Below are 17,847 nucleotides of genomic sequence, written 5' to 3'. Positions count from 1 at the left end.
TCTTTACTTGTTAAAAATACTTTTTTCTTTTTTAACACCTCTCACAGACTAAAGAAAAAATAAAATCCTCTGGATTTTTTCCCCCCATGCCATTTAAAGTTAATAGCCTCTTACTTCCAACTTTTTGAGAGCGTGTAAAATTTCTTGACAATCAAAAATGTGAGAATTAATTTTCCTCTTTTAAAAAACTCAAATCTGTGTTTTGTTAAGTCTGAAACCATCGGGCCCTGGTTAATTGACATTTCTCACGCCGTCCCAGTCTCTTCGGCGTGGAGCGACGACGGCTCGTTAAGTGTAGACTGAAGCGGGAGCCATGACGCTTCATCAAGTCCTGAGAGGGTTTCAGGCTGATTACGGCCCGAACGACGAGCGAGGGCGTAATCATGTGGTCCAATCAGGGCGGCCCGTGGGCTCTCCAGGCACTCAAATCAAACGCTCCTCGTCTCATGACTCCGACACTCCAAACACACCCGGCGGACGTGAAGGGTGGCGCCACTCCACCGCCTCCCCTCCCCCGCCGCCGTCAGAAACACCCGCTGACCCAGTCTGAGTCAAAACACACACGAGCTTCAGCTTCCCCAAGACAGAAACGTGCAACTCAACATGTTGATTAAAGATATTTTCCCGTCAGAAAACATCGGGTCAACCGGTGGAAAAAGGAAACTCCTGTGTCGGCTCGATACAGAGATGAGAACTCAGGTCACATCGAGGCGATATTTTCAAGTGAAAACTTTCGTAGCATTTGTGGGTCCATTTCCACGATGACGACACTTGGAGCCACTGAAAACGCACCTTTAAGGCACAAGAATTTCCTTTCTTCTTAAGTTGTTTGGTTTTAACAGCAATGCACACTGCTGAACAACTTCAACCCTAACGTGAATAAATGTCACAGAGACGAGATATCTGAGCATGTTTGAGTCCTTCATTATTCTAATGCACCTTGTCTTTGTCGTGTTTCCCATTAATTAGAGAGGGGATTTACAAAAAAAATTTAAAAAAAAAAGAAAGAAAAAGTTATTTGCATACAAGGCACAACACCAGAATTGGCTATTACGTTCATTGAGCAAGTCGATAAAATACACCTCACCACACAACATTTTCCAAATTTAGTCACTCACCTCAGTGGGATCAGAGCCCACCTTTATGAAGTAATTTGAGATTTCATCTTAAGAGTGGAATTTACTGCATTACCATAAAAACAAACTCTTCCAGAGAAGCCCAGTGCATGTTCAGTAAAAAAAAACGAGATCATAAAAGGTGAGCAATAACGCATTTCAGAGGCAGATTAAATTGAAGAGATGCTCCTAAAATGTTGTAATGTTTTTAAATGCTGTAAAGCACTTTGTGTTGCATTTAATTGTATGAAAGGTTTTATATATGTAAAGACTGATTTGATGTAAGGAGGAACTTTTCATAAAAACACTCTAACTTTATTGACATGTACACAGAGGAAAACGCACATTTTCGAAAATGCTCTGACTGTCAAGACATGGAAAAAAAATGTTGCCGTGAAAGCAAAGGAAATTGCAACTCTGTAGAAATGGGGAAGTGTAACTTTTTGAAAATCTTCCGACTCTGTGGAAACTAGAAAACACGTTTTGAAAATCTTCCAACTTTGTTGAAACATGGGAAACTACATTTTTTAAATTGCTCTGACTGTGGAAATGGGGAAATTAAACTTTTTGAAAAAATCTTCTGACTCTGTAGAAACGGGAAAATGCAAGTGTTTGAAAACTCTCAGTGGTGGCCAAGAGGCTCGGGAGATGGTTTTTGGGATCAGGTTTTTACAGGTTTTATTCGCACAGTGGACAGGTCACCACTTTGGGTCCCGAAGCATGACCCTTAACCCCTATCAGCTACCCATAATGCTGTCATATGTCTGACCATCGCATTCTAGAAATAGGATGGATTGACACAAACAACCAAATTTCCCTGAAGGGATTAACATTTTTTATTGTTTATGTTCACAATTTTGCATGAAAAGCCCATTGAATTTTGTCGTTTTATATTTTCTGTGCATGAAAACACAATTCATCACAGCTCAGTCAGTCTTCTCTGACACGTGTATTTCACATGTTGATATCTAAGACTTGTTAGAACATGTTGGAGCTTTGACTGCATCTTTAAATGAGTGTGTGTGTGTCTGTGTGTGTGTGCAGCTGGTATACTGGGCCAGTCAGCAGCAGGATCAGGATGAGAAGATGGCTGGCTGTGTGTTTCCAATGGGACCAGAGAGCTTTCAGCGCTTCACGCCGGACTCCCTGGCGGCCATCGAGCAGCGCATCGCCCAGGAGGAGGCCCGACGCAGCAAACAGTACCAGGAGGTACGCTTCGTTAGCATGGTAGCTTCCCTCAGTTTTAGTCAACCGGGAAGTCCCTTTGAGATCCAGATCACATGAAAGAGAGCAGACGAAAGAAAACGTGTAGAAATGATGCTGTCATCAGCATATACACTGATTTGTAGTAATTTTATATCAGAATCCTCAATTAAGATGGAGAACGGAATGAACCCCAGTACGAAGCCCTGAGGTACACCCCTACTCCACACTGCACTCAGTGTTCAGGTGCTTCATAAGGTGAACTGCTGTTCTGAGGAGTGAGAAAGGCATTGAAGAAAAAATGTCCGAACACAGAGAGAGGAGGCCTTCATGTCTTGTTCTGGGTGTCAGGACCTGGGCGACGTGGAGCTCCTCCGGCGTCGGCCCGACTTGGAGGCGGGAAAACAGCTGCCACGCATCTTCGCCGACATCCCCTCTCATCTGGTGGGCGTTCCTCTGGAGGACATCGACCCATACTACTTCAAAGATCAGAGGGTAGGCTACACCCCCGAGCACCACCCATACTGTTCCGATCCTGCAAACACAGAATGATTAACAAAGAATCAAGAAAAAGGTTTTATTTTGAAAATGTACATTTAAATATTCCATTCATCTGCATTGAGTTTTGTTTTGAAAAGCAGTTCATGACCTCTTCTTTCCTGTGCTTAACTCAGGTTTTTTCATACTTCATTGAGGCCTATTTATACACCATCACAGGTTGATTTTGTTGATATCTGATCAATTAAAGTGATAAAAATTGATACTTATCGGCCCAGGAATTCGAGATGTTTTTTTTTTTTTTTTATTCTATCCTAGTTTGAGAATCCAGAAGGTGTTGTCCCTGAAAGTGGGCAAAGAAAAGAACAAATACATTTATTTTCTTCTCTCTGTTTGTTGGTTGCAGACCTTCATAGTCCTGAACAAAGGGAAGGCCATCTTCCGCTTCAGTGCCACATCGGCCCTCTACATCTTCAGCCCGTTTCACCCCATCCGCAGAGTCGCCATCAAGATCCTGGTTCACTCATATCCTCCCAGTGTGTGTGTGTGTGTGTGTGTGTGTGTGTGTGTGTGTGTGTGTGTGTGTGTGTGTGCATATACGCTGCAGGCAGGTCAGAGGTCATTTACAGTTCAGCCTGCAGGTGAGTCTCGCAGGCTGCTTGTGTCCGAGCGTCCGAGCCCATGGCAACGCGCACAGAAACATAAACAAAGAGCCAGGCACGAGCCGGGAGAAGGGTCGGGGGGGCTAAGACCCCCAGCGGGGGCCGTAGTCGTGGTAAATGTTGAACGTTGAGTTTATTTTTACTGACAATGTCGAACAAACAGACACTGGTCAAGCAGCAGCTCTGCAGCTGTCTTCAATCTCCAGGAACTCCACCTGAGTTACTCTTTCCTACAAAGTCATCCGTTTCTGGAGTAACTGAATTCAGGGCACATTTACACAACCTTTCAAGTAAAAATGTACTTTGCATTTTAATTTCAGAACATTTTCAAGATCAGGCCTCTTTGACTATGTTTGACAGCCGGCTACAGTCTTGTATTGTTCCCAACATAGATTACATGAGGCAAATGTGATGATTGACAGCTGAGTGAGCCAATGATGAGATGGAGGAGGATCTCCTGGTGTGGGCCTGTTGATCAGCATAGTTCTGATGATGCTTCTTGTTATCGTGTTTCATCTGGAGCAGATGTTTAACAGAAGTGGGGCCAGGACAGAGCCTTGGGGAACTCCACATGTGATTAAGTTCATTTTGGATGTTTCCAGTGACTTGAGGAAGAGGACTTCAACCCGTTTGTCTCACCACTCTTTGTCAATGCCTCATGCTCATGGCTCAGCTTATCTCATGCTGAGCGACGGTAGCGCCCAGGCTCGTGAGCACTCCTTCATCTTTCTTAAAACTGAGCATGTTTAACGACCTAATTATGTTTTTTTTTTTGTTTTTGTTTTGTTTTTTTTTTTATTGAAATGGGTCTTCAGTTCTACCTGGAGTCCAATAAATGAGCGGGCTGAGTTGGTTTGTTTTAAAAAATGAGCTTTAATGAGGTTCTTTCTCTTCATCAGACTTGGAGGAGGACAACGTGTGGCCAAATAATGCTAACGACCTCCATTAAGGAGGAAATAATGTGGACAGATTGTTTTCTGGAACACAGTAAAAAGAGTTTCACCTCAAACTGCATCCATCACTTATCTTTACTTTTTATTATGCTGACCTGTCACTGACGCTCATGAGCGTTCATGCCCAGTGGAATTTATTGGCTCCAGGATTCACGATGATAGTTATTTTGGTTTTAATGTAGAAAACAGCAATGTGAATTACTTTTGAAAATAAAGTAAAATATGTTTAAAAAAAATTAAGGTAGAATATATAACTGTAGCTAACAACAATGTGGATCATGTTGGAGAAAACAGCAATGTAGAAAATATATATTACTGTCAAAAAACTAATGTTGAATATTTTATTGTAGAGAACAATGAAATATATTTTACTGTAGAAACGGACAGTGTAGGGTATAATGATTTAGAATGCAATTATAGCAAACAACAATATGGAATTCAGCATTGTAGAAAATTATAGTGTAGAATAAAAGAATAAGCTTATGAGTGTGTTCTTTCCAAAAATGACAGTAATAATATAATAAAGAAGAACTATGCAGAATGTTACTGTAGAAAAAAGGAAAGTAGAATATGTTAATTTAGATAATGACAACGTAGAAACTTATGAAGAATATAATATAGAAAACAGCAATGCAGAATATATCATAGTAGAAAATGACAGTGCTGGATAAAATACTGCAGAAAAGAGTACAGTGGAATTATATTACTGTAGGAAGTCATAGTGTAGAAGCTAATAAGCCTGTGAGTGTTTTCTGGAGGGAAATGTCAGTAATAATTGTAATTGTTCTCCTGTTCAAATCTCAGTGCAAAACGACAATTTCTGCCCTCAGTGTGTGTGTGTCTGTGTGTGTGTGTGTGTGTGTGTGTCTGTGTGTGTCTGTGTGTTTGTTTATTTTTTTTAACCCTGAAGAGAATCAAACCATCCAGCTGTGAGGTCCTGGCTCGCCGCCCAGCCGCCCGTCAGGCTCGACGATGCCCACATGACAGGTCGGACTTCACACCCAAAACTCTGCTCGCCCCTTCATCCCCTCCCCCAGCCCCCCACCCCCACCCCCCACCCTCACCCCCCCACCCTCACCTCTATTTTTACCCCGGGAGGCGGCTGCTGGTGTTGAGGGACGTCGAGCCGGCGGACACGCCGCTGTGGAGGGGTGGGGATAAGTGGGTGAAGGGGTCAGCCACTGAGGTGTGTGTGCGTGTGTGTGTGTGTGTGTCTGTGTGTGTCTGTGTGTGTGTGTGATGTTGGACTCTTGTTGTGGTCTTTTAGAACGTGCTTGTGCTTTTCGAGTGTTTGTGCGTGATCCACTGTGTTCTGGATCTCTGCCCGACCCCGGTGGCGCCACTATGACAAGCACACACATATTCTCACACTCACACACTTCAAGAGCTGCTGGTCCTCGTTGGACTACATTTCCCAGGGGGCTTTGCTTCACCGTGGTACCCCGGAGCCTCCCTGTTGCCCCGGGCAGTGATGTGCTGCTGTTGTGATTGCCCCAGTGAAGTGCGTCAGTGACTCCATGGCTTTGTTTTAAGCTTTTTGTATTTGAGCGCTGACTCAGGAGAAGATTCACAAAGCGAGTTTTAAATCCACAAACGTGTTTCCTTCAGTCAAACTATAGGTGAACACTGAGGAAGATTCTACTGTATATTTAAATGACTGACTGTTAATAATCTCGGAAATATTCTTCTGTAGATCAAAATGACATTTAATGCCGTTATCCCAGAGGCAAAGCTTTTCCTGCTGCGTCGCTATGCTAAATGCTAAATGCTATGTGGCATTTTTGCACCCAGTGAACACATCAGGTATAACTCTTCAAATCTTTACCAGTTTCCTGTTCATGCCTTTGTCTGTTTTCTAAATTTTCTGATATTTTTGATGTTTTCTTTTACATTGTTTGACCTGCAGGGCCAAATCGGGCCGAGTGCGGCCCGTGGGCCACATGTTGAGCCCCTCTGACTCATTGTAACAAACATGGAGGAAAAGTAAAGTTGATGAGGGGGGCGGAGAGCGGCCCTGCGGTGGCTGTGGGAGGTGGAATGACATTATGGTACGGTGGCCTGGGAGGGCCAAACCAGCAGGGCCGTCATTAGGGCAGAATTAGCTCCTGGCTCTGTTGGAGGGGGGAGGGTGGGATTGGGGGGGTTGTTTGTCAGTCGGTAACAGTGTTATGTGGCCGCCTGCCGCCGCGTCGTTACAGCCGGCACTCAATCAACAATCACCTGAAACAACATTCAGCTGGAGGCTCACGGGGAGTCTGTTCCCTCACAAATTACAGTCATTAGCATTCATTTAGAGCCTGATTGACAGGCCGGAGGCACGGCGTGCACGGCGTGCACAGTGTGCACGGTGCCGTGCACCACCAGGCAGGTGGAGGTGATATTTAAGAGAGCAGAACCTTCTTGGCAGCAGAACACAAGCTCGCTGCACAATGCTAACTGGCAAATGCTAACCACACGTGATGGAGGTTTTTATTCAAATAATTTGACTTTATTTATTCATATTATGAATTAATACGTAATCAGAGTGTCTGTGTTCTTTTTCCAAAAGTCAGGGTTCTTTTCTGAAAAGTGTTGGTTGTTTTTGAGTCTTGGTGCTCTTGTAAAAGCTTCTGTGTTATTTGAAGAGTCTTTGTTCTCTTTTAAAAGTTCAGGTTCTATTATGAATACTATACATTCAATTTTGTGATTTTTAGCTTTCAAGAAAACACATTAAAGACCTGTTAAAGAATACACTTACCAAACCGTCCAAAATATGCCAAATATAGCGAGAATCTGTTCGTTTACCATGTCAGCCTTCATGAATGTGGAATATTTTTCCCATATTATTTAAAATGTTCAGGATCAGAATCTTTTTGAGAGTTTGATATTTTTTTCTTTTTTTTTTTTTTTTTTTTACGTTAATACAACTTACATCTGTTTGGATACTTCAATTTTTATTCCTAGCGTGTTGAAAGCAGTTCTATCTAAAAGCCAGTTCTTCTTTAACCTGCTCACATTGTTCAGTCTGTTCATCATGTGCACCATCCTGACCAACTGCTGCTTCATGGCCATGTCGGAACCGGCGTACTGGGCTAAATACCTGGAGTAAGTACACATGGGAGTACCTAGAATCTGAAAGAAACCCTCCTCAACCACAGAGAGAGATAGCTACCTACTGAAAGGTTCCATAGCCTATTATCACTTCACAATTACCACTTTACGACCTTGAGACTCACCTAAAAGTAGTCTAAAGCTAGCTAACATGATGCTCAAAACAAGCTTGATCTCAGTCCAAAGTTAGACAGAAGCTGAAATATGATTATCTGAAAATCTAGCTCAAGGCTTTCCTGAAACAATTCCAAAACTCACACAAAGCCAAAGATCAACTTGCTCAAAACTTGCCCAGAGTTAGCAAAGAAAGGGTCAAAGGTCAAGTCATTAACACAAAACTGGTCCATAACTATTCCATTTCTAGCATGAAAAGGTCAAAAACAAAAAACTGTCCTAAACCTTGAACCTAGTTCAGAGTTAGCATAAAAGAAGTCCAGCGTTAATTCCGAAACCAGATTGGAAGTTAGCAAAAAGCTAATCCAGATCAAGTTTGAATATAGTCCCAAACAGCCTGAAAAATGTCCAGACCTAGCTAGAGAGGAGTAAAGGAGCTAACCCAGCACTGGCTTCAAAGTTAGCCTGAAACCACTACAAAGTTAAACCAAAAATAGTCAAATAACAAACCAAATCTGGGATTACACGGTTCAAACAGCAAGTCCAAAATCAGGCCTGAGACCAAATGGAAGTTAGCACAAATCAAGCCAGTAAACAATCTTTAAACGTCTTCTGAGCTGCTGTGTGGATGCTAACTGTTAGCTAGAGGGGGGATGTTGACCTTACTGTCTTCTCTCCATTCAGATACACCTTCACAGGTATCTACACCTTCGAGTCGCTCATAAAGATCCTGGCGCGAGGGTTCTGTGTGGGACCCTTCACCTTCCTCAGGGACCCGTGGAACTGGCTGGACTTCAGCGTCATCGTCATGGCGTGAGTCTCTCTCTCTCTCTCACATACACACACACACACACACACACACACACACACACACACACACACACACACACACACACACACATACACACACACACACACACACACACACAGTTAGCATTATTAGCTCGAGCTGTGGTGACGATATGACTGGACTCCTGTTTACTAAAGAAGGAATAGCCTATACAAATTACAAAGTTACTTACAACAAACAGTAATTTAGAAAGTAATTCCACTACTTCGTAAAGAGGTAATTACAGTCGCTAAGTTCTAAAGTGAGTTTGAAAGTGTGGTGCCGGAGAGGGCCCGTGAAGCAGGAATGAGTGGAATTAATCAGAGATTAGCGGCGGATGACAGGACTGTGTTGTTCTGATGGGATTAAAGCTGTAGGATTACAAAATAAAAGCAGCTCCCAGGAAGTCGACGGATCGAGCATCTTCTCATTTCAGGAAGCAGATGAGTTTTGTTAGTCGTTGACACAACTGCAGCATCAGCTGAAAGTCGACCGAAAATGGAAGGAAGAAGAAGAAAAGGAGGAAAATCACGTCGAGCTGCAGTGTTGATGCAAAACATGCTGATAAAGCAGTTAAAGCTGTGCTAGCATACATATCAACATGCTAACACGTTGGAGAAAAAATGTCTGCTACTCTGAGATCAGTGTTTCCTCATGTGAGGATCAGGGCTCGCTAGTTTCAGAATAGTTAGTCAATAGATGTATGCTCATTTTGGGCTTGTCTTGTTTTGTAAATGTTAGTTTTGGACTTTCAGGCTAATTCCATGCTAGCTTTGCACTGGTTTTATGCTCCTTATGTGATAGTTTTGATTTCTATCACGTTAATTTGATGCTAAATTTGTACATTTCAATGATAACCTGAATTAAAGACTTTCTAGAATAAGTCCGACATGGTTAAAGCGGAGTGGGGGTCTTGTGGGGGAAGGGCAGGTGGGTGGACGATGAGAGCAAGTCGCGGTAATCAATACTCGACCCCGGGGTGGAACTCCCAGGGTGCCATGCGGCGTGATAACGCCCTGTCTCCGCCGCTGGCTGATGGACGATCACATCGTGATGGAGGGGGACTCCACGTCGCCACGGTTACATAAGGCAACCCCGGCGACCCGCAGCCATCCGTCATAGGCAGAGACGCTCAACCCAGAGGACGAATCCTCCATTCCAACACTTCAAGAACAGAGACAGAGAACAGAGAGAGACCAAGACCAGGGAGAGACATAGACCAGGGAGAGATAAAGTCCAGGAAGAGATGAAGACCCAGAAGAGAACAACACCTGGAAGAGATGAAGACCACGAAGAGGCTAAGACAAAAGACCCAAAGACCAAAGAAGAGACAGAATCCAAAGAAGAGCCCCTGTAGAACATGGAGCAGAACAGACAAAGAAGAAGAAGCATAAATTTCACATTCCAGTCTGTTCTTCGTGAGGCTGAAAAGAATCTCATAGCAACACCAACATGAAAGCTTAAAAGTTAATGGAGTGAAAGAGAAAAAAAAGCTAAAAGGAAGGAAAAAATCAGGTTCAAAGAAAGGATGTAAATTAACTAACAATCATCAGGTGTAAAAGGTTTTCTTCACCCTCAGTCTGGAATGACATACCAAGTACTGTAATACACTGCGACACATTGTAACACACACTCACAGACTTGTTTGCACTGTAAATGAAACATGATTTCATGTGGTGGGATTATTCTGGAAGAAAGAGTAATGAGTTACTCCTTATTTCCTTCAGTAGTTTTACCAGTGCGGGTTGAATTTTTTTTCTTGAGTCCAGTTTTGTGCAAGTTACTGAAAAAATGGAAGTAAAAATTGCAACAATATTTTGAGATATCCTGGGTGCTAAAAATGCTAATGCTAACAACATATCACCCCAATGCTAGCTCAGCTAATGCTAATGCTAAGAATGAAGGGGAAAGAGGGAGAATGTGAACAGAGGTCGGTTTCAACACGCAGGAACTGTTAGCTTTAGAATTAGTCAGTAACTAAAGTTTCCATTGAAGAGTAGCTTTGGCTAATGTTGCTGCTGCCAACATTAGCCAAATGTTGAAAAAAAGGCCTTTTGTGGAGTTGAAGTTCTCACACGACTCGAAAAGCTAACATTTTCTTCAAGGTTTCTGTCATATTAGGTTTTTTTGTTTTATCCTCTGTTCTCTGTCTTCCTCTGTGGTGTCGGATGGCCTCCACGGCTCCTCCACACTGCCCCCTACAGGCTGTTAACAGAGTTTATCAAAGTAGGGAACCTGCAGGCGCTGAGAACCTTTAGAGTGCTGAGAGCCCTCAAAACCATCTCGGTCATCCCAGGTAAGCCCTGCCCCACCACCACTAGGGGGCGTCGCCCGATCTCCTGTCCGTCTACGTGTCTGCGTCTCCTCGAGCCCTGCCCACTACCCGCACTTCCTGAATGGAGTCGGCAGGTCCCTGTCGGGTGGAACCGCCTGCTGAGTATTGCAAAGACCGACAAGTCGGATACAAACGCCGATGGAGTGTAACCTGGGGAATCTATTTTGAATCTATTTTATCAATTCTTAACTTTTCAGTGACTTTTAGCTCAATCGATATGGCTAGCGTGTAACTTCAGCTTCTTCTTTTTTTTTAATCGGTTAGCTTCATGGTTTTTTTTTTATCCCTCTTTGGTACCTTTTATTTTGTAACTTCCTGATGATCTGCAGCTTCGCTTACTGAAGAGTTTATTTGATGACCAACATGTTAACATGCAGGATAACCATAAAATGTGCAGACAGCTCATATTTCCTGGGCTCTTTTTGTTCTTTCTCCAGGTTTCATCTCTTTGAGCAGTTTGAATATTTGACTGGTCCTCTTTCCCAGGGGTCTCGGGTCGGTCCGTCCCCCGCTGTCCTCCCCCAGTGTCTCTGATGGTGTCCGTGTGGTCACGCCCTGTCTGTGTCTGTCTGTGCTTCTGTCTCGCCTCGTTGCAGATATGTGACTGAGTTTGTGGACCTCGGTAATGTGTCGGCGTTACGGACGTTCAGGGTGCTGCGAGCGCTCAAAACCATCTCGGTCATCCCAGGTGAGGAAGCGGGAATCGAACCCGGCTCCGCCTGGCCCCGCCTGGCCCCGCCTGGCCCCGCCTGGCCCCGCCTGGCCCCGCCTGGCCCCGCCTGGCCCCGCCTGGGCCCGCCTGGGCCCTCTGGACAGTGTTTGAACCTCATCCTGCGTGCTAGCTGCTGAACACAGAGCTGACAAAGCTAACAGAAGTAGCATGCAGAGATCAACGGTGGCTGTGTGCGGACCTTCAGAGGCTCAGCAAACATACTAACAATAAATCAAGCTAACTGCTAATCAAACCGCAAGTCTGAATTTACGGGTGATTGTTAGCTTTCATTTAAAATCTGTTCTTTTAATGGTATAAATGTACTAAACTTTGTGTCGAATAAGCTTTCAAATTTTTAATGTTTTCAAATAACAAAATAACATTTAGAAGGAACAAAAGTACAAAAAAATGAGACAAAATTAGCTAAAAGCTAGTGAACAACTGCAAATACATCAATACCCCAACTTTTAGCAAATACAGCTCTGGGTATTTAAAGGAATCTTGAAATGTTTTCAGAAAAAAAAATCCAACAGTCTAATGTTGCCTGAACAGTCTGTATTGACGTTCTCGTCACATTTTCCTCCTCCACACAAAAATTTGATATTTAGCTTATTCATGTATCTGCAATTAGCTACCTTCAGTGATTTTCTATTGTGTCTATGTGGATGTAGTGCTAATTATTATTTAGTGTCATGTTAGAAAGCAAATGCTAACATAAATAGAAGTATTAACAATTAACCAGTAAGATTGAAATCATCAGTTAATTAACTCCAGAAGTACGATGATTCCATTAAAATTCCAAAGAGACAACTGATTTGAGTTTTTCCACCTGCTCTGGATAAAGTCTGCTCCTAAATATTTATTGCTCAAAGCAGATTTAACAATGTGGATTTTCAGTTTGGACCTGCTGCTTGCTAGCCTCTGTATGTTTCCACTTTGCATGTTGGCATGTAGCGCTAATTTAGAGGTGGTTATAACGATGTGAGCCACATGTTATAACTCCCAACGCCGTTACCGTAGCAACGTGGAAGCATGTTGTCCATTATCCATTCGTTAGCTTGCAGACGCGAGTTTGACCAATAACAAAACCGTCAGGATGAGTCTGGAGCTGCGTCTGTTTCTAACGAATCAGCTCCGAGTGAGTCGGTGTTGTGAAGAACCACAAAGAACCAACAAAACGAGGAAGTGTTTTTGTGTGTGTATGTGTTCCACTCTGTTGTTCATGTGCCCAGTTTTGAATCTTTCGTTTGATGACTTCTTTTACTTCCTGTGTTGAACAAAGATGGCCGCCCAGAAAACTAACATTTCATTTTATTTATTTATTTGTTTATTTTTAATCATGACAAAACTCTCACTCTCTACATTAGACCTGGATTCTGAACGAAACCCGGACTCTTTAAACTAGACATGGAGTCTTTATATATTTTTAAGCAAATATTTCACATGAAGCGGTCGGCCATATTTATTTTATCACATCATCCAATGAGAATGGTTCTGGTCTCCTTCTTGCTCTTGGTCCTGGTCCTGGTTCTGCTCCTGGTCAGCTCCACTCTTCACTCTGTATGTTTCCCCATGGGTCACCTCAGAAGCCAATGAGAAGGCTTCCTGGTCCAGGTCCTGGTCCTGGTTCACCTCAGAGGCCATGAGAAGGTTCCTGATCCAGGTGGTCCAGCAGATTGTCTCGGTTTTCCTTCGTCTGCCTGATCTCTGAGGCTAACGCGAAGCAACATCAGCAGTGATGATAGCTGCTAGCCTCATCGCTAATCAGCACCAGGATCAGGGCCAAGAGCGAGACTCACAGAGACCTCTACCGCCCGTTGAACCCTTCTCGGTTTTTTTTGCCTGTCATATTTCATCTGAATTTAACCATGCCTGCGGACCCCCCGCCCCCCAGGCCTGAAGACCATCGTGGGTGCCCTGATCCAGTCTGTGAAAAAGCTGGCGGATGTGATGATCCTCACCGTCTTCTGCTTGAGCGTCTTCGCCCTCATCGGCCTGCAGCTCTTCATGGGGAACCTCCGGCAGAAGTGCGTCCGCAGCACGGCGCACTGCATCAACAGCTCATTTCCCGCCAACGCCTCCTTCTTCTGCAACAACAAGACCTGGAGCTCCATCAAGGACTTCATCCAGGACGAAGGTCAGCACCTGGGTTTGGTGAGGGCGGGGTTCTGTTCTGAACTGGATTATTTTGGATAGTTTTATGCTAGTTTTTGAATTGGTTGTGGCACTTTAATGCTCAGGCTCCCTCTATGCGAGTCTCTTGAGTAGGTTGCTGTAGTTTTGGACTGGACTGGTTCGAGAATACTTTTGGAGGAGTTTTGTCAAAACCAGAATCACACATCAAGGAAAAAAAAAAAACCCACAAGAAAACACCTGGTAGAATCTACAGCAGATCCGAAAAGCAGCCCAGACATCAGAGAACGTCCATAGCCTTTCAGAAGAAAAGATAGAGTATTTAGCCCACAGCGTAAACCAGCAGTAGGACTGAAAGTCTTCATGTTAGTGAGAATAAAACAGTCACACCAAGAGTTGCTATTTAAAGTCCAACGTTGGAGACTCATGCTTGTAAATGGAAAGGGGCCAATTAAAAATGGTTTTGGGCCATGAGCCAGAGTTTGGACGTCATGGCCGTGGATCAACCTTTACAGGTCATTGAAACCTCAATGAGGTCCAACAGACAGAAGAGGCTGGAGTCGGGGTGTGTGGACCTCATAAAGTGAGACAGACCTAACAGAGAAACACACAGTGGAGGTGGACCCCAGAGGATGCAGCAACAGCGTTTAGCCACCACAATGTGGGAAACACACACACACACACACACACACACACACACACACACACACACACACACACACACACACAGGTCAGGGTTAAAGAAACACTTAACGCAGCTGTCAAATGAAACCTGAGCTGTGACTGAAACACTGTGTGCAAGTGTGTGTGTGTGTGTATGTGTGTGTGTGTGTGTGTGTGTGTGAATGTGTGTGCGCACAAGACTATTTCACCCCGTCAGTCTTTTTGTACAAACTGTTTTCACTTTGTGTTATTTTTACGTTTACATTTTCCCCCTGATGTTTAATATATTCATTATTCAAGTATCAATTATTTCAAAGCACTGCAGCGATTATTCAATCAATCTGACACATAAATATTAGTATAAATGTTAAGAAAATGAAGGCATATCAGGAAAGTAATAGTAGGTTTCTAAAGAAAATTTACTTAAAGATAAAGTTCAAGTTCTCTCGATGAGTGGCTTCCTGCTGTCCCACAGGAAGTGAGCAAAGACCCGCTTAGTCATGTTTGACCTGGCAGGTGGAGGCTCCATAAGTACCGTAGCCTGGAAGAGCAAAACACCGCAACATGAGCACGAAACACAACAAAATGACGAAAATGCAGTGAAATTCTCAGGAACAGAAAACGTTGGTACCTGCAGTTATCAGCGATTAGACTAGCTGCCGATAACATGCTGGTCTCTGATTGGACACAGTTTTATATACTTTATTTTTTCATGTTCCTTGACTTTTGTAATAGATGAAGTAGTGTTTTCTGGATTTTTTTTGTGTGTATTTTTTCAAATGTGTTAAATGTGGGGATTGCAGCTTTTCGGGATTTTGTAGTACTTTCCGGATTTTGTAGTACTGAATGCTCATGTTGTGGGGTTTTGCTCTTCTGGTCCACCGTACATAGGCCCTGCTATGTGGCGTGTTTATTCTGTACCCGACCAGAACACCAGGGCTGCATGCCGTCAAACACCAACCCCATGCCTGGCTCCAGGGTGGTTCAATGTCTAAACAGGGTATATATTGCTTATTGTTGCTTCATGTATGAAATTTGAACTTGTAAGACTGGGCCTTCTCTCCAGACCTGGACCAGGAGCAGGCGGTCCGGTCGGTCTACATCCTCACCCTCTCCTGTGGTCAGAAATTTGACTCATGACTGAAGCGATGAGTCTTCTCCGCAGAGCTTTACAGTAAAACTCTGCTGTCACGCCTCTATTTATTCATTTCCAGTCTGCGTTCATCCATCAAATGTCCCCCGCAGGCTCCCGTATCGACCTGGAAGAGCTGAAATCTGAGAGGAGGCCGGACCGCCATGAGGCGGCGGCCCCCCGGAGCCAGAGTAACACGCTAAACACTTCCCATCAGGCCGTGTGTGTGTGTGTGACTCATAGCACCATGTCATATAAACAGACACCCAAAACGCAACCGAAGTTTTCAGTTTTTACTTGTAGTCGTCCGCTCCTGACCGTTCCAGACGAAAGATAAGGACCGTCGTGGTATTTTTGGTCTTGCTTCACCCTTTAACCTGATCAGATTGCTACAGTCACAGGGCTGTAGGAGACTTTCTCTGGAATCAGCCATGAAAACGTCCTCGCAATGCAATTTTTCCTGAACTGACATGGAGTGTGAATGTTGATGGGAACCCGAGAATGGATTCTCTGACACGGTGTTTGAGTGGACGGAGTTAGAGAGTTTTCCTGCCAGCGAATCAGATGGAAAGCAGCTTGTTCTGTTGGAGTTTTTGGTTGAAATCAAGTTTGTTTTGATGGATGACTGTGAGGAGGAATAAACAGCTGACTGATGGCTCAGCAGTGTGTGTCTGTGTGTAGATTTATCTGTACTGCTGAGAGGGGGAGAAGGAGGTGGTGGAGGAGGAGGGTGTGTTCACAGTTGACAGAGTAATTTGCTGCTCCGGATTTTTTTTTCCTTTTCTTTTTTGTCGTCATTAAAAACAGAAAATGAAATGAAGCCCACTCTCTCGATGTCCCGTGGAGACAATTTCCCCAGTTTTTCTGCAGCTCGTGTGAAATCTTTCCAGACAGGGGGTCGAAAGAAGAAAAAAAGCAACAGTCTTTCATAAATGTCAGAACGTGGACTAATGTGCATTTATTTTAGTGGGAGGGGAGGGGAGGAAGGGGGCAGGAGCAGGGGGAGGGCCTGTATGATGAACTTCAGGTAAACACTTTAAGTAGACGTTCGCTTATCAGCTCGGCGAGGACGAAACTCCACCGTGAGTCATCTCGGTTACTTTGAGCTGCTGAACAAAAGCACTTCACAAGAGGTTTTAGTGTGTGTGTGTGTGTGTGTGTGTGTGTGTGTGTGTGTGTGTGTGTGTGTGTGTGTGTTGGCACCACCTCCCAGATGCACTCGATAACAAATGAATGGCTTCGCTCCTGAAAAAAGCCAGGAGTACCTTTTGGTGCAGCGGTCGGAGCCAAACGCACACAGACCTGCTTTTATTTGTCCAGCACAGAGAACAAAAAGTCTCTTTTGTTGTCTCAGTTTCTTTCTTCCTGCCTGAAAAGTTCCTTTTATTTTTTTCCAAGTGTTTGAACTGTGTTTGGCTTCGTTTCAATCATCTTCGGACTCCCTGTCAACCGAAATTAAGATATTATCATACTATTATACTGAATAGATAAACCTCAAAACAATAATCAGTAGCTGTAACACCACATTGTTCCAGCAGGTGGAACATTGAGTCACGCTGACCCCATGAAACTATACTCTCTATATCCTGTACCTCTGAAGACTGTTAATAGCTCCTTAAAAATCCAGAAAAGCTAGTGGTATTGAGGCCCTATTAGCATACTGTGTCTGCTAATGTGTGCTAATGCTAACAGTTTTCTTCTCTCATTTACAGGTAGCATGCTGCATCTGACTGAATTAAAACAATTCTGTTTCAGTAAATTATTATCGGGCTGCAGTCTGCTTGTGTTTCTTATTCAACTCTTTCATAGCATGTTTTATCTGCCTAACCGATGGAAGTTTTATTCACTAAATTGCCGACAATATCTTGTTTTTTTGGCCTGAATGATGCTAATGCGGCCTGTTTCACTTCCTGTGTTAGTAGTTAGTTGTATCTGGCTGACGTGCTAATGGTAATTGGCTAACTAAACTCGATTTGAGTTCTTCTCACTCTGCTGAATTAGAAATTGATGCTGAATCCAAAAGTTGTTTTTGTCAACGGGACTGAATATGGACGGTTTATTCTCAGGAAAGGCGTGAAAGCTGGCAGATGGTGTTTGCATTGATTGTGGAGCTGATCTATAGTTTACCGTCTGATCTCTGTCCTGAGTTTGATCTAAAACTCCAGACTGTTTCACATCAAACCGCTTCCCAACTCTTTTTCCTTCAGACGTTGTGTCCTTGAGAGAAAGTTGGGAGTTCCTCAGTATTAAAAAATAAAAAAAACCTTTCCTCATTAATGAACTCTGCTGCTTCAAACCACAACAGCAGTCAGGAAACGCTTGGTTTTTTTTTTACACCTGCATTAAAAGCTCTGAAACTGTTTGGGTATCTGAAGTACTTGAAGTATGTGAGCATCCTCAGGAATGTC

At 43.6% G+C, this 17,847-nt stretch overlaps 1 protein-coding gene across 1 annotated transcript in view; it reads left to right on the top strand.

Moving 5' to 3' along the window:
• The window catches only part of LOC115393909 (sodium channel protein type 4 subunit alpha-like), a 153,780-nt gene that overhangs the window by 33,981 nt on the left and 101,952 nt on the right, over nucleotides 1–17,847 (top strand). The window contains exons 2-8 of the mRNA XM_030099011.1: nucleotides 2,160–2,324; nucleotides 2,670–2,813; nucleotides 3,223–3,341; nucleotides 7,420–7,515; nucleotides 8,320–8,448; nucleotides 11,396–11,487; nucleotides 13,406–13,648. Coding sequence (XP_029954871.1) covers nucleotides 2,202–2,324; nucleotides 2,670–2,813; nucleotides 3,223–3,341; nucleotides 7,420–7,515; nucleotides 8,320–8,448; nucleotides 11,396–11,487; nucleotides 13,406–13,648 — 946 coding nt within the window. The 5' untranslated portion in view covers nucleotides 2,160–2,201. The remainder of the gene's footprint in view (nucleotides 1–2,159; nucleotides 2,325–2,669; nucleotides 2,814–3,222; nucleotides 3,342–7,419; nucleotides 7,516–8,319; nucleotides 8,449–11,395; nucleotides 11,488–13,405; nucleotides 13,649–17,847) is intronic.

Source organism: Salarias fasciatus, chromosome 9, assembly GCF_902148845.1.
Source record: "Salarias fasciatus chromosome 9, fSalaFa1.1, whole genome shotgun sequence".
Taxonomy (NCBI): domain Eukaryota; kingdom Metazoa; phylum Chordata; class Actinopteri; order Blenniiformes; family Blenniidae; genus Salarias; species Salarias fasciatus.
The sequence above is the reverse complement of the archived record's forward strand: the minus strand, read 5'-3'. Positions and strand labels throughout refer to the sequence as shown.